The sequence below is a fragment of the Periplaneta americana genome, chromosome 16 (genome assembly GCF_040183065.1).
Source record: "Periplaneta americana isolate PAMFEO1 chromosome 16, P.americana_PAMFEO1_priV1, whole genome shotgun sequence".
Classification (NCBI taxonomy): Eukaryota; Metazoa; Arthropoda; class Insecta; order Blattodea; family Blattidae; genus Periplaneta; species Periplaneta americana.
In genome coordinates this window covers 179,433,077-179,457,770 of record NC_091132.1, presented here as the reverse complement: position 1 = coordinate 179,457,770, position 24,694 = coordinate 179,433,077, and the positions used below count along the sequence as shown (strand labels likewise).

Sequence of the window (24,694 nt, the reverse complement as noted above, 5' to 3'; positions counted from 1 at the left end):
TTGTTTGCGTACCGTGAATCGGGAGATTTTAAATCGAATCGATCTTCAAACTTATTTTGCATCGAAATGACACATTTCTGGACATTTGATCCTAATCAAAACTTTTTCTACTTAATCCCCTCTACAACCCCTTTTAGTTTGTAGTAGCCATTTTGAAACACTCTGTGTTGATGATCTGTGACAGTTTTGCAAAGTAACCGTTTGTTGTGAGTAAAGATGTAATATTTTATTGTACTCTGCTAATTAATGTAGCCTGTGTTCAAAATATTGAGCAGCTACACATATCCAACGGCTTTTATATATTTTTTTTTCACGGAAAATGGATGTCGAATAGGATTGAAATCTACTGAAAATCTTAGACTTATTCTATTTAACCACATATATTTTTTACGGGTTCAAAGTATGAAGTAATAGTAGCTGTGGGTGAGTGCCAGGTAATCTATGGCCAATCCTCTTCCTCATCTCTCCAAATACCATCTCGCTATCATCCGTCTCATCGACGCTAAATAACCTCGTAGTTGATACAGAGTCGTTAAATAACAATCTAAAATGAAAAATATAGTAGCTCTGTTGTTTTTCGTTCCTGAAAATTTTACTTTCATGGACGTGTGGGGATTCTCAATAATCCCATTCAATTACACACTTACATTGCATTGTAATTATTTTTTATCAATAAATTTTACATTTCTGTCATAAACTTCAAATACAAATCCAAAAATTCTGTTACTTCAATTAGTGAATAATATGTAATTTGTTTCTCTTCTCAATCTTTTTGCAACATGCGCCATTTCACCATTCATCACGTTATCATTCCCCCATATGTTGACTAAAAATGATGCATATAAAATTTTTAATATTTTACTTTATATGTTAAAGCATATATATTAATTTAATTTATTTGTATATTATAGCACCAGTTCCCTCCTAAAATTTCCCGTGCTCTTTGGGAACTACACTTTAGGTTATGTGAGTGTGTCGTGGTAGTTTAGATTATACTTTTATTTTGCCAAAAGTTTGAAAATCGCCGTTTTATAATGAAATTACATACCCCAAGAATAGTCGTCTGCTAACTAAACTCCTACTGGCCTAATACGACTTATATGCACTTCTGTGGCATATAGAATCGATGCACTTTTGTTAACGTAAATTGTGCTATCTTTGTGTTTTGTTTCTCTGTGTTAGGAACAGCAGAGTGACTTGGAATCAGTGAATGAGGAGCCAAGGGTGGAAGGAACAGCAGAGGACAACGAGATTTTCACGGAATGGTGAGTGTGGTGTGCGAGTTTATGTAGAGGGTTCATTGCGTTTGAAACTTATGTTTCGGTAACTGGCTAGCAGCACCTTCAGAAGGGCTGTATCTCTGAACTAGGCCTACAGATAGCGTGCGTGTACGTATAGGGATGCTCTTGGCGTGTGCATTTGTTTTCCAGTGTATAAACATTGACGATTTTCGTATTGTATTGGTACTTCAAATGCTCATAAAAATAGCTTTGTGTGCCAAATTTCTGTTGTATTCCACTATGTAATAACTAGGGAAAGCTTTATGCCTTCAGTCAGTTTCCGAAAGATGCTTGCAGCCAGCTCAAACCTCGTGAGATGTCTGCATTGTTGTGTAGTGCAAGGTCTCTAGATGTCATTGTCGAACAGCTGTTACCTTTGTGTAGTGTCTTGACATAGTTATTGGTATTAATAATAGAACATTTCTGTCACATGTTCTTTTGTTCATTCTTCTCTATTACTTTAAAAAATTAATCAAAATATTTAAACCATATTCATTAGAGCAGTATGGAAATGTATAAATGAAACGTGTATAGGTATTCGAATTACTTTATGCTCGAATTTCGTGTGTTATTGTGGAATAAAAAAGTCCAGACGATCCAAACTCCCAATCCCTTGGTAGCAGTCAGTAATTTAATTCTCAAATAATGGAGAATTTCTTCGTGCAATGTAACGATGTACATTCACAGTTCATGCGTGTTCCTCAGTTTTCATAATACACAGTTTTTACTTGCTTCACGGCATAGTCGTGTTGGAGGTTGTGTTGGTATCAGTGAATTATATTTTCTTTGTTAGGGCGTTTTTAATATTTACAATAAATGAAGAAAGAAAATTAATTGCGGCCAGGTTCTTATAAAAAAAAAGTGGCGAGTTGAAAGGAAAAAAAGAGAAATTTACAAAAATACCAAACATTAGTACATATTTTCATTCATGCTCTCAAAAACAGCAACATACTTTGAAGCATCGACGTCCATAACATCCGAAACTATCCGAAACAAATGTTTCGTCAATGCAATCTAGTAAAGGAATTATCGAAGAGCAGGACAATATAAAATCGAAATTTCAAGACGAAGAGACAACGATATCAAAAGCCATATTCACACTGATTTGAGCTCCTTGTAGGCTAGTCGGTGAAAACATGCCTCACTTTTCAAATTCCGGGTTCATTGAATGCAAGACTGCAAATGTGTGTGTTAATGAGTACGAAAACTCATCTCAACATAGAACTGTCACAATTCCACTTATATCTAGAGCGATTCCAGAACTGTGGAGTAACGGTTAGCATATCTGGGCGCGAAACCAGGTGGCCCGGATTCGATTCTCTGTCGGAGCAAGTTACCTGTTTGAGTTTTTTTTAGATTTTCCCTTAAATCAATATGAGCAAATGCTACATAAAGGCTGGTTCCACAATAAACCGGGAACGGCAATGGCAACGAGAACGGGAACGGAAATACTGTTAAAATAATTATATTTAAGAGTGGGCATTTAAAAGTAACTATTGTGAAAGCTTACATTTAAATAAATTTATTTTAACATTATATCTGTTTTCGTTCTCGTTTCCGTTCCCGGTTTATTGTGAACCACCCTTAACTTTCGTTCCTGGACCCCGGAATCATTTCACCGACATTATCACTTTCATCACATTCGGACTCTAAATAACCTCAGATGTTGATAAAGCGTTGTAATATAACTTACAAAAAATTTATAGTGCACACTGTAGAAAGGATGGAGAGAGAGCTACTTAAATACTTCCAGTCACGTAAAAATATTGGCGGAATATTCTTCAAAGAATTGTCGCCATAGTGGAATGTCGCGCAGTTCAAGCACTTTCACTGCTTTCGTCTGATGAAGAATTTCATTCAGCAAATATTGGTAATTTCATACATTCTTTGCAAATATTTGTGGAGTTTGATGGTTTTCAGCTACACATATTGTACCGTCTGGCAACATTGCAAAAATTAACATAATTTGAAAGTGATAAAATAAACCTTATATTAACATTTTATGTAGCATAAGAATAAACCACAACGGAAGATATACACAGTTGAAATACGAATTGGGAACCAATCACATAAACTTGCACATTTTTGTCCAAAAAGGATGAAGCACAACTAAATCATTTTTCTTTGTAGGATAGTCTTCGATTAATTGTAATACTCATTATATACATACAGTTATTTCAATTGACAATGTAACTGTAACATGAAAACATAATTTCACTTGATTCTAAGGACATGGAAACATTAATTTCTCACGTTTAATTATATATAATAATGTAGTGTTTTAGAACAAAAATTGTCCAAAGTAACCTAAGTGGCAGGCGACTTTAGACAGAGAATTCTCAATACAAACGCCAACCAACTAAAACTTTCGCAATCATTGCATTTTCCACATAAAATTTGTTGTATAGGTTAATATAAGAATGTTGAGACAATTTTGATATTTCCAACATAAATCATAATTTATTTATAGCATTGTATCTCTTTTGGTAACGTTCCTTCTCGTCAAATAGATTCGTTTAGGTTTGAAGTTCATTACTTTAATGTTTATTTGTTGGGACTATTCTATTGACTGATAGTATATTTTCGTCAGGATTGCAGCTACCAAAAAGAGATCTGTATCATCAGAATTCGACAATATTGCAGATGAAGAGAACGAGATTGTGTGTGAGATTCCCAAGAATTCAGATTCCTCAGGTAAACAAGCCCGAACTCATGAAGATAAGCAACTGCAACTAGAAATGTCTAAAGAGTGTCTCTCCAATCCGGCAAAATCGACGACGCATTTACATGAGCGTGAAGTCAACAAAGCTTACAAATGCGATATTTGTGGTAAAATTTTTTCTACGTCGCGTGATCTAAGAAGGCATGAACTTCTGCACACAGGAGCAAAACCTTTCACATGTGATGTTTGTGGTAAGTGCTTCTCTAGGTCGAGTGATCTTAGAAGGCATAAACTCGTGCACATTGATGAGAAACCTTTCAAATGCGGTGTTTGTGGTAAATGTTTCTCCGCGTCCAGTTTTCTTAGAAGTCATGAACGCCTTCACACTGGCGAGAAATCTTTCAAATGCGATGTTTGTGGCAAGTGTTTTTCGCGTTCGAATCGTCTGAGATCCCACGAACGCCTTCACACTGGCGAGAAACCTTTCAAATGCAATGTTTGTGGGAAGTGTTTTTCCCACAATAGTAGTCTGAAATGCCATGAACGCATTCACACTGGCGAGAAACCATTTACATGCGATGATTGCGGCAAGTGTTTTTCGCTTTTGAATCATCTGAGATGCCATGAACGCCTTCATACCGGCGACAGACCTTTCAAATGCGATGTTTGTGGCAAATGTTTTTTGCAGTTGAGTAATCTAAGATGCCATGAACGCCTACATACTGGCGACAAACCTTTCAAATGCGATGTTTGTGGAAAGTGTTTTTCGCAGTTGAGTAATCTAAGATGCCATGAACGTCTTCACACCGGCGACAAACCTTTCAAATGCGATGTTTGTGGCAAGTGTTTTTCGCAGTTGAATCATCTAAGATGCCATGAACGCCTTCACATAAATGAAAAGTCTTTCAAATGTGATGTTTGTGGTAAGTGTTTCTCGCAGTCTAGTAGTCTAAGACGCCATGAACGCCTTCACACTGGCGAGAAATCTTTCAAATGTGATGTTTGTGGTAAGTGTTTCTCGCAGTTTAGTAATCTAAAATGCCACGAACGCCTACACACTGATGAGAAATCTTTCAAATGTGATGTTTGTGGTAAGTGTCTCTCGCAGTCTAGTAGTCTAAGACGCCATGAACGTCTTCATACAGATGAGAAATCTTTCAAATGTGATCTTTGTGGTAAGTGTTTCTCGCTGTCTGGTAATCTAAGACGCCACGAAGGCCTTCATACGGATGAGAAATCTTTCAAATGTGGGAAGTGTTACTCGGCGCCGCGTAATCTTAGAAGGCATGAACGCGTGCACATTGGTGAGAAATCTTGCAAAAGTCAGGTGAGAAAAAAGACATGAACAACTGGACATATGCCAGAAACCTTTGAAATGCTGTGTATGTGGCAAACGATCTCAGATCCCTAAAAAACTTCGAATCCCGCACACATGCCAAAATGCGATGTTTGTTGTATTTGTTTCTAGTTATCGAATGGCATAAGAGGGTATTATTCTTCGTTATTCTGATACACTGAAGTTACGTTTATGCAAAAGTGTCTTGAGAAGGAGTTTTGAAGTTATACAACCACTGTAACATGAATCAGATACTTCCAACGTTAGGATGGTCAATCTTTTATTAATCAATCATTACTTTTATTGTGAAACCAGATAATTTTGGTCGTCTTCATCAGTAAATTCCATAGCTGTGCGATAGAAAGGTAAAAATAACATCCTATTTCTTTATATATCTTGATTATTTACCTTTAATGTCACAAACGATTTGGTAATGTTCATATATGAACAATTTCGTGTATTAAATGGAATCATTATGGTATTCTATCTTATTTACTGGCAAGTGTTATTTGAAATTTGAACTAATATAATAATTTTGTATTTTTTTCTTAAAATACTCATCTCTTTTCCAATAGACTTCATATAATCTTTTACTTTCTTTGTCTTTTTTTATTGCTTATGTGCACTATCATTGATGTTGCAACAAAATCACGATATCGGTACAAAATAGGTTGTAATGTTTACATAAATCCTGAAAGTGAATAGGACACTGTAAATACTACAGACATACACTAATGTTAAACCTGAAGGCATTGCTCCCTAATAGCACTTTATTACATCTGAAACAGTGATGTTCCTAGCTATGTCTTTTGATACAATTTGGAAATATTTCCAGGCCCCGTGTTATTTGGACAGTTGCGTATTAAATATCGGATGTTTCGTTTACTTCCACTGACTCCTGAAATTGATAATTATTAATAAATGTTCATATAATTTTTATATCTTTATTGCTAACTGTTTTCGTATTATCAATTACTTGAAGTTTCGAAAGAACGAAATATTACACACTTTATTTCTTGTGTTAACCTGCATCAGTTTTTGTTGCGTAATATAGAAGGCCGGACTTTATTGTTGACGTCGCGAACGTTTTTCATTCTATACGGTGGTTATGTTTGATTAATGTAATGTAGTCACCATTTTCTTAAGAGATTTTATGAAATCTACAGGGCTTTTTTCTGTCATGTTTTTTTCATATTGTATAGTGATATATGATGTATGGAAGTTTTCTTGATAAAGTAATACTTTGGGACTTGGTGGTCCTAGCCACTTAGAATAATTTAAATTTCTATAGGTATATTATGTCATTTGACTCCCATAAACTTTCTTACAAAAATGACGACTATATTACATTAATCCAATATGTTCGCTGTATAGCTTACGAAAATGTCAATGACGTCACGGTCCTTATATTCATTGTTTAAAATTACGTAATATTCATTGCCACTTATGCACCCTATGCATTTATTCTCACATTTTCCATAAGAACTCTTTAAGTCCTACAGACTCGTGTGGTTAATGTTTCTTCCGTCTTAAAGTATTTAATTCTCGCTTTATCTAGAATGAAACAACGATCAAGAACTTGTATGAGAAGTGATTTCTTCTTTGTCATCCATGCAATGTAGAAGAAAGTGTTTGGTTACTATATTGTGTATAAAAGGAATGTACACATTGTAACTGCAATAGGTACTATTCTTATTTCACTGAATTAAAATTGTAACAACTAAAAGCACTACCTGTACACATCAATTGTTAAAAGGGCCGAAGTCCAGAAAGACAAATTTTACAGGAGAAACAAAAAACTATTTCCTGCTTAATCATTTAAGTTTATTCATTTTCTGAATAATTCAAATTAAGGAGTTATACTTAACTCACATTCGTGAGAAGTGTATTTGGAAATATAGTCAATCCTGCACTTAGGAGCGCTTAAATTAGCTGGACATATGCGTTTTTAACAAATAATGTATTTTATCAGGGATTAAATATAATAAAAACGAGTTTGTGTGAAAAACAAGATTTATTAATTCGTTTTACTATATACAAAACATTCAATCATTAATTAGAGTAATTTTAAATTTATTTTTTTATAAATTGGTTTTATAGATTGGTGGTATAATTTTTTTTATAAATTTTATATTGGTCCACTGTTCAATTTGCTCACAGAAATATACTTTAACATTATCCTCAATGTATGATTTTATTATATTTGTGTCATTAAATTTTTGCTTTCACAGTCAAAGTTTTCCTTCTGGATATGCAATAAGACTAGACAGTTCAATAGATGTATGCAAATTATGACGCAAAACAAAGATGTGAGTGGTAAACCCAATGATGAACTGTAAAGTATAATAACTCCTGGACGCCCCTTTTCATTAATAAATTGGTACAGATCACCAATATCAAAGGAATACCTTGTTATGACGCACGGAATTAGCTTTCTCCACAGATTTTTCTTGTCATATTTCTGCCACCTGCCTTTAAAATTATAAATTTGGACAGATCTTGTTCCTCTTCCCAACGGCAAATTTGACCGAAGAACTACTAAAAAAAAAAAAGATTTAAATCAGTTGCCATAATATTCTGTTAATTCGATAATGCTTTTGTAGAGCACTTTTGATAATCGCAAAATCTGTCACAAGGCTCAAACTGTGGCCTCTGATAGATTATTCATCAAACTCTGTCTCTTCGTGACATGAATAGCTATTTGTGTAGCTGCTGCTCTCCTGGAAGTACTATTTAGGTGTGTAATGTCCGGATTTGTAAGCCCCTTGCCTTCTTTAATATTAGTATCAACTACAGCGTCCATTTCATTATCAGAATTCATTGTAATGAAAATGTACTTCTCATAAAGGTCACTTCTCATAAAGGCATGTGCTGAGTGGAATACATGTACTGCAACAATGACCACGAGCCCTATTATTAGCTTCAACAAAAATAATTTAATTGATGAAGTTTAGCGAACATCTAAGTTTCCAACTGCATTATGTTGTTTGAAAAGAGTACATGTCCTGCACTTCTGTTCTTTTAAAAAAAATCGCGATACCGTATTGAATGCCGTCTTGTTGCCACTTGCAATGGACATTTGTCGATCTTTATAACATAAATCATTGTCTCTATGCTCAAAGAACATTAAAAGCTGAGAAAGTGATTTTCGAAAAAAAAAATGTGATTTTGGCCCTTTTAATAAATAGCATTCTTTTCACAGAATAATAAATCCATATGTTGTAACACACTGCGTAGGATGTATCATGTTAGACAATGTAAAAGTAACTACTTCCTGGTGTTGAACAGCAAACTCGTATGTAAAAAAAAGTCGTTTTATAGGAGACTAAAAAAACGTCTGAATATCTTCCAAACTAATAATATCCCACATTAAATTGTATTTAAATTTCGTCTTGTGAAGTTTACATTCGTGTTTAAGATGTGTTTGCAGAACATTCAAGAAAATATCTGTGATGCCAATCAAGTGGAATTTTATTTCGTTCACATTAAGTTTTTACATACGAGTTTACTGTTCAGTTCCATCGTGAAATGAGTATCTTAATCAAGACTCGGCTTTTTTTTTTCTTTCTGCCTATTTATACATCAAGTGTTATAATTCCATCTATAACATACATATCCGAGAGGTAAATTATTGCAAAATAAATATTCTTTTTCGTTGTCGTTTTAACTAGATGCTGCCCAAAGCTGTACTTACACAAAATCACACATCACAATAAGTGTGAAATAGATTAAGCTTACTATTGTATAAGTGTGGGCAGTGTTTAAATCAGACATTATTCCACGGGGAGATTTGTACTATGCCTATATGTGTTAGGGCATGGAACCAACAGCAAAAGAAACAATAACAAAGATCTTAACACCAGAGACGGTGCATTTAAATGGGCATATGAACAGATACGGTAAATTACAGAAATAGCTTCCGTACCTTTGTAGTTGTTTTAAATATTACTGGACTAATGATAATATAGGTATTAACTTAAAAATGTTAACACTGTCATGTTTAACACGGTGAATATGAATTGGTAACAATCAGTGCCTCGTAACTATCCTTCTGTGTAAAATTGTCAAAGCCGGTGTCAAAATCAATTTAAAAAGGCCTGAAAAATCTAGTTGGGAGATCCTTCCCCGGTCCACTCACTGGAGAGGCCTACGATTCAAGTGAAGTCTTATTTCGTTCACATAAATATTTTACATACGAGGTTGCTGGAATTGTGTTTGAGCGTACGTTTACCAGCAAAAATCACGGCTTCCTTAGTTCTTGCGCAAGTCCAAGTGGCGTTAACTAGAGATGAGCTTAAACGATATTTTCAAGTATCTGTGACAACTGTGACTGTGACAATTAAATATCTGTGACTTTTATCAGTGATTTTGTCACACCGATATTTTATATCGATACGTAGCATGAATTACACCGATAAAAATTAGCAGGAAATATTGAAGAGCAGTGAAATATGAATACGATTTCTCTATACACACCACTCATCAGTGATTTATATGGGAAAATCCAACAAATAAATTATGTACATGTACCATTAACAAATAAATACTTACCTAACTGAACAGTAACATGTCGAAAGTTAACCTGATGTACCAAGAGGTTATATTGTAGATATTGAACCAGTTGATCATTTTTAAATGTAGTTGGGTATGGAGAAATTGAGGTTATATGATTATCCTAATCGTTTTAAAAATTGATCCTTTTTATTGTATATAATATAATGGATAAATTATTTTAAGTCGTGCATTAACATTATAATATTGAGTCATAGAATAAAAATTAATGAAACATAAGTATTCGGAAAAACATTGGAAAATAATTACAAAACAAAACGCTTGTTCAGACAGGATTTTACACAAGATTAAGTACTGGTAACCAATGGTGTTATTTAAATCGTGTAATAACTACATCATTTATAATAAGATGGAGAAACTACCGCCCGATTGCTGTTATTGTATCATGCGCACGCGCAAACCAACTACGTAGAGGAGAAAATATCAGTCACAGAGTACTGAATACTAGAGTTGGGCAACACGATTCTTTTTCAGAAGTCGATTCCAACGATTCAATCACACATTACGAATCGATTCTAACGATTCGTTCACGATTCTTCTCAGTCTGCGATTCCAACTATTCTTTTGAATCGTCGACGAGTTCACGATTCTTCCCAGTCTGCGATTCCAACTATTCTTTTGAATCGTCGCAAGACACTTTCCTTTGCAAACCACGCGTAGAACAAAAACGTTCTACATCTCTCTCATAGATGGCATAAGAGGCGAGACATTGGATTGTCTCTTTCTCATTGGCTGGAACGCCATTAGTCTACAAAATTACCCAAGATAATGTCTCTAAATTATAATTTATCAACTGAACCTTATTATGAAGTACATTTTTTGCATTACATCTCTATTTAACTATGCAAATTTCAGGTTTGTGTTCATTATTTTCCATACTTAACAAATGCAGTACATATTTTGATTTCACTCTCGCTCGGGAGCATTCGACACGGTTCGGAAATGTCCGTTGACAGGTTACATCAAACAACGAATAGAATCGTGGGTTACGATACCATGCCGATTCCTTCATATTCTTTTGAATGACGATTCGTTACGATTCGTTTGAACGACGATTCGTTACGATTCTTTTGCACGACGATTCGTTGATACCACGAATCGATTCTTACGATTCTTTATTATTAGTCGTTCGAATGAACGATTCGTTCACGAATCGACCCAACTCTACTGAATACGGAGCAGAATTCGATAGCGATATTTTGTCACAGATATTTCGCGTCATCAGTCACAGGTTTATCTGTGACAAAAAAATACCTGTGACAAAATATCGGTTTGTGAAATATCGGCCATCTCTAGCGTTAACATGATTTGTGAAAAAGTAGAATTTGTTAGATGAAGAGGGATTGCTACAACTATTATAAGATGTCAGAAAACATATCTGAAAAATGTTCAGTGTTGATCACTTTTCCCATAGTAAGATGTGAAGCTGAGGTGAGATGCTATTTTCCACGGTGAGAGTGTGATAACTAACACAAGTATTTTATATGTATTTGTGTAGTACTGTATGCTGTGTCTTTTGCCAACCTGTACTGAAGAGCACCTATCCTTGTGGGATTTATATATAATATTCTTAGTGTCCTGATGGTAATAATAATAATAATAATAATAATAATAATAATAATAATAATAATAATAATAATGATTTTATATTTTGTTTGGGTGAAACTTGGGTACCTGTCCACAGTACAAAATTCCTCGCCCTCATTTCACTTTAATAAGGCTGTGTCTCAAAGCTCAAGTCCATACTACACACTAGTGACTAGCAACTAAGGTGACTTGTAAACTATGCACTAGGGAGCTTTGCAAATGTATGCTTGAAACACGGCCTTCTTCACAGATTATTTTTCTAAAAACCATGACATTACGGTGCAGCACTAAATTAGGAAGGCAGTGTCCTAATACAGTTTCATTACGAGTTATATGGAAAAGATAAGGGCTTAATATAATATTGCAGTAATGTTTAAAACATTGTACAGAAGGTACTAACAATATCAGTGTGCAAAGTTAACGTGTTATTCTACATTATATTTACATTATTTCACTTCCAAAGCATTTTCAGATTCCATAACCCCATTTGCTGATGAGGTATCCATGTTTGTTTAGTGAACAAGTCATCAATTAAGCAAGCATTTTCGTTGACTAGCTACTACGGACTTGATTGCTATGGACTATGTAGCTTTGGATCATGACTTCTGACGTCACAACCGGCTATTTAGTCAACAATCTAGTTCACTTCAGCTGAAAACGTAGCTTTGAGACACGGCCTAAATGTCTGAACTAACCCACTAACCTTATCTCATTCCTCGGATTAATGTCACTTAGCTATCCCCTCATTTAACCCATACAGAAACTTAATCAGGCCTCAGTCCCGTGTGTGGTGTGGGCGATTTCGAAGATTAGCATTTGTTTGCTGTACAACTAGACGTCAACTCTAATTTGTTTATTTTATTTTGAAATGAGTTAGCTATCAGTACGTAGTTTATTCATATAGAGAGAAAGCTTAGGTAATAGGGATATATTGTTAAAAATGTTATTTCTCATGTTGGCAAAACTAGGAAATAAGTGTTTCCTTTCCTACTAGATTGTTTGTATATTACACGCCTTAATATCACGATACGCTTCTACCTATTCGTATTTACGAATCTGTTACAGGTTAGATTATATTACATTACTTTAGGCTTTTGGTATGCCTTGCATCTACGAATCTGTGATATGTTAGGTTAGTCTAGTCTAGGGGTTTTGTTATGCTTTTTCTATGCGTACCGGTGACAGGTAAGGTTAGGTTAATTTCTTATGCCTTGAATAGTATATACCAAAAGTTGTCTAAATATGTGCTCCCCTTTTTTTTTCTGTCCCACTTTCTTTGGTAACGCTATAGTAAAGATATGAAGAAAAAGTATCTTCTTTCTTCAATATATATCGCTATAAAATCGTTCGTTTTTCAATTCCAGCTCCACTAAAACTACTTTACAAATTCAACGATTTTCAGTTCCAAAATCACCAAAAGGACTTGTGCGCCAATTTCTCTGTGATATTTTGCTGAAGCCGTTCTCATACCTTGCTGACGAAAGAGGAACATACGCTTGTCGACCATCACAGAAGCCAGAAAATATGCTAAACAATTTATAATTAATAAATAAATGTAATATATAGGCCTATATACTTAATACATTTGATTACGTTAGGTTACTTTAGGCTTTCAGTACTCCGTGCATATGCGAATCTGTGACAGGTTCGTTTATGCTTTGTTTATGGTTTGCATATACGAATGAGTGACAGGGTAGGTTAGATTAGGATTTGCTATATCTTGCATATACGAATCTATGACAGGTGAGGTTAGTTCAGGCTTTTGATATGCCTTGCATATACTCAAGATTATTTAATAATGGGCCCATTTTTGCTGTCCACCTTCCTTTGGTTACACTAATCCCAAAGTGTCCATTTATGATGTCTCGTTTTACTGCAGGAACGGAATATTTTAGATGAGCATATGACTGGTGTAAAGATGGAATATGTTGACCAGAGCCATGATTTCACATCTGAAGTGAAATTTGAGGAAAATACGGAGCCAACATCTTTCCCTGTAGTGAAAGATGAACCTGAGGTGAGTGGAGCTCAAGGAATGCACTGTGTTCTTCTAATATTTATGGTATATTTTGATTGGTTTATACATTACTCTTTGGTCTAGAGTATCATCTCTATTTGTTATTAATGGTTATGTCTTGGTGCAGAGAAGTCTAATGTTGAATTGTTATCTCACTTTTTGTTTTAAATTTGAAAGCAAAATTCCTTGTTACACTTCCTCTTAATGGTTGCGAAGCTACACATTTCCACAGTGTGTTTGGTAATATGTTGTACTTAAGGACACGACTTCTTTTTGCTGTGTTTATGCCTTTGTCTAAAATTCTCAATTCTTTTACTCTTTCATATAAGTAATTTTGTTTTATCTGTAAATCTACGTACAGGTATTGGCGCAATTACTTGAAGATTTGGCCTGTCTTTTAACATTTTCATAAATTACACTACCTAATACAGCGACCATAATAGAATGTTCAGAATATTTCATAATATGTACATGTTCCAATTAAATCTACATTTTCTATTTTGTGTACGTGCATGCCTGCGATCTTTTAGTTGAATATTGTATTTGTGTTTATGTATTGTCTGTGTGTGTGTGTGTACGCACGCTAGCTATGTTCAGCCAAGAATGGATCCATATGGCATGTTCGGATTTTTATTCTTTGCATTATTTTAAATGGAGCATCATCCACTTGGCCATATCGCCTCTGTCCATATGACCGGATTCCCTTCAGAATTCTAACGAGAGAATTCTAAATAGATTTCTGTATGGTGCAGATCGAAATAGATAATGTCATGACAAATATATCGATTGCAAGACCTTCAATCGCGGTAATATCGAAGCTATAATGAAATGGATGAGGCGAAGCTTTTCGTATTAATTCCTACAGTATGACAGTATTAGAATTATAGCAACGTTATATGGAGGAAGAAATATGAGATGAGATTGGGAAAATAGTAAATTAACCAGGTATGTCCTTCATAATTTATTTAATTTACACAGATATTCATTTTATTTTCAGGTTCAGTTCAGAACATTTCAGTGAAATAATGCGCTCTAGCGGTAAATTACAATACAATTTGATTATTCATTCGGAACTACGGACAAGTGTGCGATACTATAATAAAAATCCGAACGCAGCAAACGAATGTTTTCCTGTAATTGAGCACTTACCTTTATTGTCTGCTTCCCGTTAATTAAACATTGAATATTTCTTACCTGTAATATAAATGCTACAAGTAATAACCAGGTACTGACTAAATCGAAGCAGAGTAGAATCAGCCAAAATTGAAATCATATTCAAAAGTGCAAATAGGTATAAATGCTGATAGTATTATGTGTTTGCGTTTATTTTGCACTACACTTGAATGAGGTAAGGATGGAATTAATTTTTCTTAGCTAATGCTGCAATGCTCTCTACGATTTCCCTCTAGAAAGTAAGGATTTTTATTACATTTTTTTTTTTTTTGGAACTTCTTTCCAGATTCTTCTCTTTTTTACTGATAGGATTATGTATGATACAATGTGGCCAAAGAAATGAAATCGATTAGAGTTCATTTCCCCCCACTATTAACGCTTCCTGACAACCAATTGTATCAGAGAACTGTAATGTGTAAGTAATTAACATATGCGAAACTGTTAAAGTACACTCATGGAAAGCAAATATGACGGCCTTAGCAATGCAGTACAGAGTATACCAAAATGTTGCATTATTCTATCTTTATGATTCTGCTTATTGATTTCTCTCTTACGCCTCTAAACGCAACATAATCCTGTTGTGCAGTAGTCTGTTTCTAATTTAGGTAGTGGTACAATTCACGAATTTGACAGTGAATAATTTCCATGTCCCACAATGTTCCCCACTCATACATGTCGAAAGGACTTTGCCAAAAACTTCTTGTCGAACTGTGTAGTAGATCAATGGTATAATGTTTTGAGTACTTGTCGGTACGGAGCAAAATACTTCTAGCGTAACTACTCCGAATAAGTGAATCATAGGAAAGGAGGGTATAGGTGATAGAGTCAGGTAGGTAGGGATATTTGGGAATGTTTCTTTTTTTGCAGCAGTTCAATGGATAAAAGGTAGGCTGTGGCGTTTTTCCACAGTTTCCCTTGATACACAAGGAATTTCTAGCCATTGAGTGGAGGCATCCGAAAAATATCATGTGCTGGCAACAGAGCAATCCAGTGTTTCATTGTTTTTTTACAAAACTATGGAACACAATGTTGGAGATATGCTACAATATATTATATGGAGTAATGGCCTAAATATTAAAAAACTGTGAACAGTTACCTTTGCGTATTCATCAGCAAAGACGTTACTAACATGTATAACAAAGGTTTTTGCATGAAAATATGCATTTGCATATGAATCCTGGCCTTACTCATCATAATGTAAAGCACATGCTGTGGGTTGTGATCAGATTGTGGCATGCGGACACATGGAGAACAACTCGTAAAGTTAGAAGTCGTCATCTAACACTGTAATAAATTGCTCATTTAAGATGTGTCTTTGTACTGCAGGAACGGAATTTTTCGGATCAGCAAGTGACTGGTATAAAGGAGGAATATGAGGACCAGAGCCAAGATCTGACAACTGAGATCAAATTTGAAGAACATCCGGTGCCAATTACTATTCCTGTGGTGAAACGTGAACCTGAGGTGAGTGGGGAACAAAGAATGCATGTTTTGATTCATCCGGATAGATACAGCATACGTCAAAGTATTGTATAGTTTACTTCCTTTTTTTGTCACTGAAGTGCATTCGGGTTTAATATAGGTAGGGAATGAAGAATGGAAAAGCAGCAGGAGTTGATGGAGTCCCCATTGAATTACTGAAATGCTTGGGTGGACACAAGAAGCAAATTCTATCATTATGCAACGAAATATATGAGAAAGGCGAGGGGCCTGAAAAATTTACGGAGACAGTGTTGATTCTAATACCGAAGAAAATAATGCTAACAAATGTAAGGGTTTCAGGGCTATCAATCTAATATCGCACTCGGCGAAGATTCTCTTGCAAATACTTAATAGGCGTTTATATTATATTCTAACATGGAAGAATAGTTGGAAGGCTTCGGGAAAGGAAAAGATGCGACAGATGCAATTGCACTGCTACGGACAATCGGTCAAAGATACCTGGAGAAGAATGAAGAAGCGTATATAGTATTTCTAGACCTAGAAGAGGTTTTTAACAGAATAAACCGATGGGGATCCTTAAGAAAATAGGCTTGGATTACAAAGAGATATCTAAGATGTTGGTAAAGCGTCGTAAAATAACCTACTAAAAAAAAAGAGAGAGAAGGCTGTTCAGTAATGCTTATATCAAACGATTGAAAGTCAGGATAGGAGAAGAAATGTTAGAAGGAAGTGAAATAGGGTGAGGAGTACGTCGAGGATGCCCTTACCACCTACCCTGTTCAACATCTACTCAGCTTTACGTCATATTGTTTACAAGCAGTTCTGCGGAGTCCACTTTCACATCAGTTGTGATTCAGTCATTGAGCAGTACAGGGCGAGACAGACCATATCAGAGGACTGCAGATGTCGCCCTCAGCCCATTTTGTTTGCGTACCGTGAAGAGGGAGATTTTAAATCGACTCGATCTTCAAACTTATTTCGCATCGAAATGATACATTTCTGGACATAGGTTCCTATTCAAAACTTTATCTACGTAGTCCCTCTACAACCCTGAAACGTTTGTAGTAGGAATTCTGAAACACTTTGTATTGATGATCTGTGACACTTTTGCAAAGTAACCGTTTTTTTTAGTATAGGTGTAATATTTTATTGTATTCTGGTAATTAATGTAGCGTATGTTCAAAATATTGAGAAACAACACATATCCAGTGGCTTTTATATATATATATTTTTGTGGGGGGAAATAAATGTCGCATAGGGATGAAATCTACTGAAAATCTTAGACATATTGTACTTAACTACATATATTTTCTTAGGGGATCACACTATTAAGAAAGAGTAGCTGTTGTTGTTCCAGAAAAGTTTACTTTCATGGACGTGTGGGGTTTCTCAATATTCCCATTCTATTTGACAATTACATTGCATTGTAATTATTTTGTATCAATATATTTTTACATTTCTATCATAAACTTCAAGTACAAATACAAAAATTCTGTTACTTCAATTAGTGAATAATATGTAATTTGTTTCTCTTCTCAATCTTTTTGCAACATGCGCCATTTCACCATTCATCAAGTTATCATTCCCCCATATGTTGACTAAAAATAATGCATATGAAATTTTAAATATTTTACTTCATATGTTAATCCATAAACATTAATCTCATTTATTTGTATTTTATAATACTAGTTTCCTCCTAAAATTCCCCGTGCTCTTTGGGAACTACACCTTTCGATTATATGAGTGTGTCGTGGTAGTTTAGATTATACTTTTATTTCGCCAAAAGTTTGAAATTCGCCGTTTTATAAGGAAATTAAATACCCCATGGAATATCTGCCCCAAGAATAGTCCTCTGCTAACTAAACTTCTACTGGCCTAATACGACTTATATGGACTTCTGTGGCATATAGAATGTTTGCACTTTTGTTAATGTAAATTGTGCTATGTTTCTGTTTTGTTTGCTCTGTGTTAGGAAGAGCAGAGTGACTTGGACACAGTGAATGAGGAGCCAAGGGTGGAAGGAACAGCAGAGGACAACGAGATTTTCACGGAATGGTGAGTTAGGTGTGCGAGTTTATGTAGAGAGTTCATTGCGTTTGAAACTTATTTTTCGGTAACTGTCTAGCAGCACCTTCAGAAGGGCTGTATCTCTGAACTAGCACCAACGGATAGCGTGCGTGTACGTGCAGGATGCGCTTGGCGTGTACATTTGTTTTCCATTGTATAAGCATTGAATATGTATGTAGTGTAATGGTATTTTAAATGGTCTTAAAAATGGCTTTATATGCCAAATTATTGTTGTTTTCCTCTATGTAGGCCTAATAAACAGGCAAAGCTTTTTGCCTTCAATTAGTTTCCGAAAGATGTTTACAGCTAGCTGAAACCTGGTGAGATGTCTGCATTGGTGTGTAGTGCAAGGTCTCTAGATGTCGCTGTCGAACAGCTGTTACCGTGGTGTAGTGTCTTGATATAGTTATTGGTATTAATAATAGAACATTTCTGTCGCATGTTCTTTTGTTCATTCTTCTCTGTTACTTTAACAAATTAATCAAAATATCTAAACCATATTCATTAGAGCAGTTTGGAAATGTATCAATGAAACGTGTATGGGTATTCGAATTACTTTATGCTCGAATTTTGTGTGTTATTGTGGAATAAAAAACTCCAGACGTTCCAAACTCCCAATCCCTTGGTAGCAGTCAGTAATTCTATTCTTAAGTAATGGTGAATTTCTTTAGGCAATGTAACGATGTACATTCACGGTTCATACGTGTTTTACAGTTTTCATATTACACCGTTTTTATTTGCTTCATAGCATAGTCGTGTTGGAGGTTGTGTTGGTATGAGTGAATTATATTTTCTTTGTTTGGGATTTTTAATATTTACAATAAATGAAAAAAGAAAATTAAGTGGGGCCAGGTTCTTATAAAAGAAAGCGGCGAGTTGAAAAAAAAAAAAAAAGAGATTTGCATATTTTCAATCTGGCTCTCAAAAACAGCAAAATACTTTGAAGAATCGACGTCCATAACATCCGTATCTAATCTTTCGCCTATGCAATGTAGTAAAAGAATTATCAAAGAGCAGGATAATATAAAATCGAAATGTCAAAACGAAGAGACAACGATTTAAACAGGCACATTCACAGTGATTTGAGCTCCTTGTAGGCTAGTCGGTGAAAACATGCCTCACTTTTCAACTTCCGGGTTCATTGAATGCAAGACTGCAAATGTGCGTGTTAAAGAGCACGAAAACTCATCTAAACATAGAACTGCCATAATTCCACTTATATCTAGAGCGAGTCCACACCACTGGAGTAACGGTTAGCACTTCTGGCCGCGAAACCAGGTGGCCCGGATTCGATTCTCGGTCGGAGCAAGTTACCTGGTTGAGTTTTTTTTTTTATATATTTTCCCTTGACTCTATATGAGCTAATGCTACATAAAGGCTGGTTCCACAATAAACCGCGAACGGAAATAATGGGAACTAGAACGGAAATATTGTTTAAATAAATATATTTAACATTATTTCTTTTCTCGTTGTCGTTTCCGTTCCTGGTTTATTGTGAACAAGCCTCAACTCTCGGTGCCCCGGAATCTTTTCACCAGCATTATCACTTTCATCTCGATAAGACGCTAAATAACCGAAGATGTTGATAAAGCGTCGTAAAATAACTTACAAAAGAATCTAGAGTGCAAACTGTAGAAAGGGTGACAGAAAACTGCATAAATATTTCCAGTCACGTAAAAATTTTGGCCGAATATTTATCAGAGAATTATCGCCATAGTGCAATGTCTCGCAGTTCAAGCACTTTCATTGCGTGCGTCTGATGAAGAATTTGATTCCGCAAATATTGGTAATTTCATACATTCTTTGGAAAAAATTGCGGAGTTTGATGGTTTTTAGCTACACATATTGTACTGCATGGCAACATTGGAAAAATTAACCTAATTTTAAAGTGAGAAAGTAAATTATATATTAATGTTTTATATAGCATAAAATAAACCAAAAGAGAAGTTGTGCACAATTGAAATCCGAACTGGGAAGCTATCGCACAAACTAACACATTCATGTCCAAAAACAATAATGGAAAGGTAAATGTTTTTTCTTATTCTAGGATACTCTCCAATTAATGGTATTAGTCATAACATACATGAAATTGTTTCAATTGAAAATGTAACTGTAACATGAAAACATAATTTCACTTGTTTTTAAGGAGATGGAAACATTATTTTTTTTATGTTTAATTATATATAGAATAATATAGAGTTTTTAAAATATTAATTGTGCCCAAAGTAACCCCAAACAACAAGAAACTTTAAACAGTGTGATTTCTCAATAGAAAGGCCAACCAACTAAGAGTTGTCACACATGGTATCTTCCACACGAAATTTGTTGTATAGGTTAAGACAACAATGTTGAGACAATTGTGATTTTTCCAAAGTAACTCATAATTTGTTTATAGCATTATATCTGTAATGGTAACGTTCCTTCTGGTGAAATAGGTTCGTTTACGATTGAAGTTCATCACTTTAATGTATATTTGGTGCATCTAATCTATTGACTGATAGTATATTTTCGTCAGGATTGCAGCTACCAAAGAGAGGTCTGTATCATCAGAATTCGACAGTATTGCAGATGAAGAGACCGAGACTGTGTGCGAGACTCCCAAGAATTCAGATTCCTCAGGAAAAGAAGTCCGAACTCATGAAGATAAGAAGCAATTGCAATTCGAAATCTCTGATGATTGTCTCTCCTATTCGGCAAAATCCACGACGCATTTACGTGAGCGTGTAGTCAAGAATGCTTACGAATGCGATATTTGTGGCAGAAGTTTTTCGAACCCGAGAAGCGTAAGAAGACATGAACTCCTGCACACAGGAGAAAAACCTTTCAGCTGTGATGTTTGTGGTAAGTGTTTCTCGCAGTCGAGTGATCTAAGAAGACATGAACGCGTTCACACACATGAGAAACCTTTCAAATGTGATGTTTGTGGTAGGTGTTTCTTGTCGAGTTGTCTCACAAGGCATAAAGTTGTTCACACAGGCGAGAAACCTTTCAAGTGTGAAATTTGCGGTAAATTTTTTTCGCAGGCAAGTCATCTAAGAAGCCATGAACGCAATCACACATGCGAGAAAACTTTCAAATGTGATGTTTGTGGTAAGTGTTTTTCGGTGCCGAGTAGTCTTAGAAGACATAAATTCGTGCACAATAGTGAGACACCTTTCAAATGCGATGTTTGCGGGAAGTATTTTTCCCAGTTGAGTTCTCTAAGAGACCATGATCGCGTTCACACAGGCGAGAAACCTTTCAAATGCGATGTTTGTGGCAAGTGTTTTTCACAATTTTGTAATCTAAAAATGCATAATGGACTTCACACGGCCGAGAAAACATTCAAATGCGATCTTTGTGGCAAGTTTTTTTCGCAGTCGGGTAATCTAAGAAGGCATGAACTCGTGCACACAGGCGAGAAACCTTTCAGATGTGATGTTTGCGGTAAGTTTTTCTCGCAGTCAATTCAACTAAAAAGCCATGAACGCCATCACACTGGCGAGAAACCTTTCAAATGTGATGTTTGTGGTAGGTGTTTCTCGTTGTCCAGTAGCGTTAGAAGGCATAAACTCGTTCACAATAGTGCGAAACCTGTCAAATATCACGCGAGAGATGTTTGAAATGCGGTAATTGCTATCTTTCCCTTAATCGAGTAACCTGAAACACGCGGACACAGGCGAGATACCTTTGAAATGCTATATATGTGGCAAACGATCTCGGTTTCCGATCCCTAAAAAGCGTGGAATCTTGCATGCGAAAATGCAACGTTTGTTGGGATTTTCTCCCATTCGATTGGCGTTAAGGGTACATGAATTTCCGCACTGAGGTGAGAAACCTTTGAAATCCAATGTTTCTTGGAGTCTTCCCACATCTAATACATACAGTCACGCATCTCATACGTATAAAATGTGCCAGCATTTGAAATCTGACGCGTCAGCAACTAGTTAAAAGTATACATTCAGACTTTCGCGACGTGCTTTAAGGCAAAAATCTTTCACTGGTTTTAACATATAGGAACACAACAAAAATTTGGCATTTTGAGTGGTTTTTAAAAGTGTTTAATATTCTAATTCTTTGTGTAAATCCTCAATGTTTATATATTGGAAAACAATGGACACGCAAAGCGCATCCCTCAAACTACATGCGCGCTATCTGTTGGCGCTAGTTCAGGACAGCCCTATTAGACTGTGGTCTACCCTAAAAAGGTTATCCACGCGTGTACAGAGGCGAGAAAGCTGTCAAACGTGATGTGATTCTTTCAATCGAGTGGCGTGAAAAACAAACTCCTGCACACAGACGAGGAACCTTTCAAATGTAATTATTCTGGTCTTTGTCGGCGATGAGTAACGTAAATTGCCTTCAACGCCTGCAAACAATAGCGATATCTTTCAAGTGCGATGATTGTGGAAATTGTTTTTCGATCTGAGTTTTATAAAAAAGCATAAACACCTCGCAGACGAGAAGACTTCTGAATATATTTGTTGTCAAAATGTTTTTGCTGTCTAACTTAATTACTCGTATACAAGGTATAAAGCCTTCAACACCTGCACACAATCGCGATATCTTTCAAATGCAATGATTGTGGGAAGTGTTTTTCGATGTGAGTTATATAAGAAAGCGTGAACAACTCCACGGAGTAAGAGGCCTTCTAAATGAAACTGCTGTCTAACTTAATTACTCGATACAGACATGGATGAATGGAAACACCATTAATTGCAGTTTCATAATTTATTTGTGATAAATTGTAAACTACACGATTTTTGTAGCCATATTGTTTTATCATTCGTTTGTTTTCGAAATGAACGACGATCATTTTTGTGAATTGAAGCCAAATCAATGCAGAGCAATGAACACTAATGCAGATGGTGCTGAACTGTGACGGGATTATTGCAATGAAATAATAAAAGTGTAAATTACTTTAAGTAAAGCTTTCAGGAATTTAGAATTATTCTGCCATATTTGAAATAATAACTCGGGTAATTGATGATATATCGCAAGCCCTCTTCTTTCCAGCTGATTATTTTGATGCAACTAAAGGCTGCAGGAGAAGAAAATATTGTTCAAGTTCCAATTTTTCCTGAAAGCAGCACTCTTCGTCTACTTTTCAAAATCATTGAAGGTTATGGAAGTCCTCATTTCTAAAGATTTATCCTTCGTTATTCTCATTGAGCTCTCGAGATCTGAAGTTCAGTTGCTGCAAGAATGTCATGAGAAGCAGTTTTAAAGTCATAGAACTCAAATGAATGAGATGCTTCCAACGTTTAGATGGTCAATTTTTTATTAATAAGTCATTACTTTAATTGTGAAAGCAGATATTTTTGGTCATCTTCATCAGTAAATTCCATACCAATGAGGTAGAACGTTAAGAACAATAACATCCTACTTTTTATACATCCTGATTACTTACCTTTAATGTCACTAACGAGTTGGTAATTTTCTTATGTGATCAATTTCCTGTGTTAAATGAAACCATTATGGTATTGTATCTTATTTACTAGCAAGCATAATTTGAAATGTTAAAGAAATTAATCATTTTTTGTATTTTTCCACTGATTCACGCATCTTATTCCCGGCAGAGTTCATATAGCCTTTTCCTTTTTTGCCTTTTTTTTTTTTTTTTTTTTATTGCTTATGTGCAATATCATTGGTGCTGTAACAAAATCACGATACCGGTACAAAATAAGTTGTAGGCCTAATGTTTACAAAAATCCTGAAATTGAATAGGATACTATAAATAGTACAGACATTCACTGTTGTTACCTTAAAGCAATGCTTCCTAATACCACTTTATTACATCTGAAAACAGTGATGTTGCTAGCCATGTTTTTGATGCAATTGAAAATATTTCCAGGTCACGTGTTACTTAGCCCGTTGCGTATTTAAATAACGGTTGTTTCGTTTACTTTCACTGACTCATAAAATTTGTTAATTATTAATAAATCCTCATATAGTTTTTATATCTTTACTTTTAACTGTCATTGTCAATTACTTGATGTTTTGAAAAGAGAGACAAATAACATGTCCGGCCTTGATTAAGGATGACCACGAGGATCCGGAAATTAATAGCAAACAAATGTAATCAATTAAGTATGAATATTTTTATAAAAATAAAATGTAATAATTAAGCACCATTGATTATCAATATCACACACTTTATTTCTTGTGTAATCCTGCATCATTTTTTTCTTTGTGTAAAATAGATGGGCGGACTTTATTGTTGACGTCGCGAACGTTTTTATAATCTATAAAGTGGTTATGTGTGATTAATGTAATGTAGTCGCCATTTTGTTAAGATATTTTATGAAAACCACTGGCTTTTTTTCTGTCATGCATGCTTTTTTATATTATGTTGTGATATATAATGTATGGAAGTTCTATTGATAAAGTAATACTTTGGGACTTGGTGGGCCTAGCCACCTAGATTAATGTAAATTTGTATAGGTATATTATACCATTTGACTCCCATAAAATTTCTTACAAAAATGACGACTATATTACATTAATCCAATATGTTCGCTGTATAGCTTACGGAAACGTCAATGACGTCACGGTCCTTATATTGATTCTTTAAAATT

At 35.1% G+C, this 24,694-nt stretch overlaps 1 protein-coding gene across 5 annotated transcripts in view; it reads left to right on the top strand.

The window, feature by feature from the left end:
• LOC138692102 (zinc finger protein 83-like) overlaps window positions 1-24,264 on the top strand; it is a 49,674-nt gene extending 25,410 nt beyond the window's left edge. For 2 of the 5 annotated variants that reach the window (XM_069815045.1, XM_069815046.1), the window contains 2 exons: window positions 1,183-1,265; window positions 3,871-7,416. In XM_069815045.1, the coding sequence (XP_069671146.1) occupies window positions 1,183-1,265; window positions 3,871-5,287 (1,500 nt within the window). In that variant the 3' untranslated portion in view covers window positions 5,288-7,416. Of the gene's footprint in view, window positions 1-1,182; window positions 1,266-3,870; window positions 7,417-7,497; window positions 11,435-13,316; window positions 13,455-15,953; window positions 16,092-18,042; window positions 18,126-20,652 lie in introns of those variants that run through there. The other 3 variants (XM_069815048.1, XM_069815050.1, XM_069815047.1) reach the window with 3 other exon arrangements.
• The last annotated feature ends 430 nt before the right edge of the window (window positions 24,265-24,694 follow it).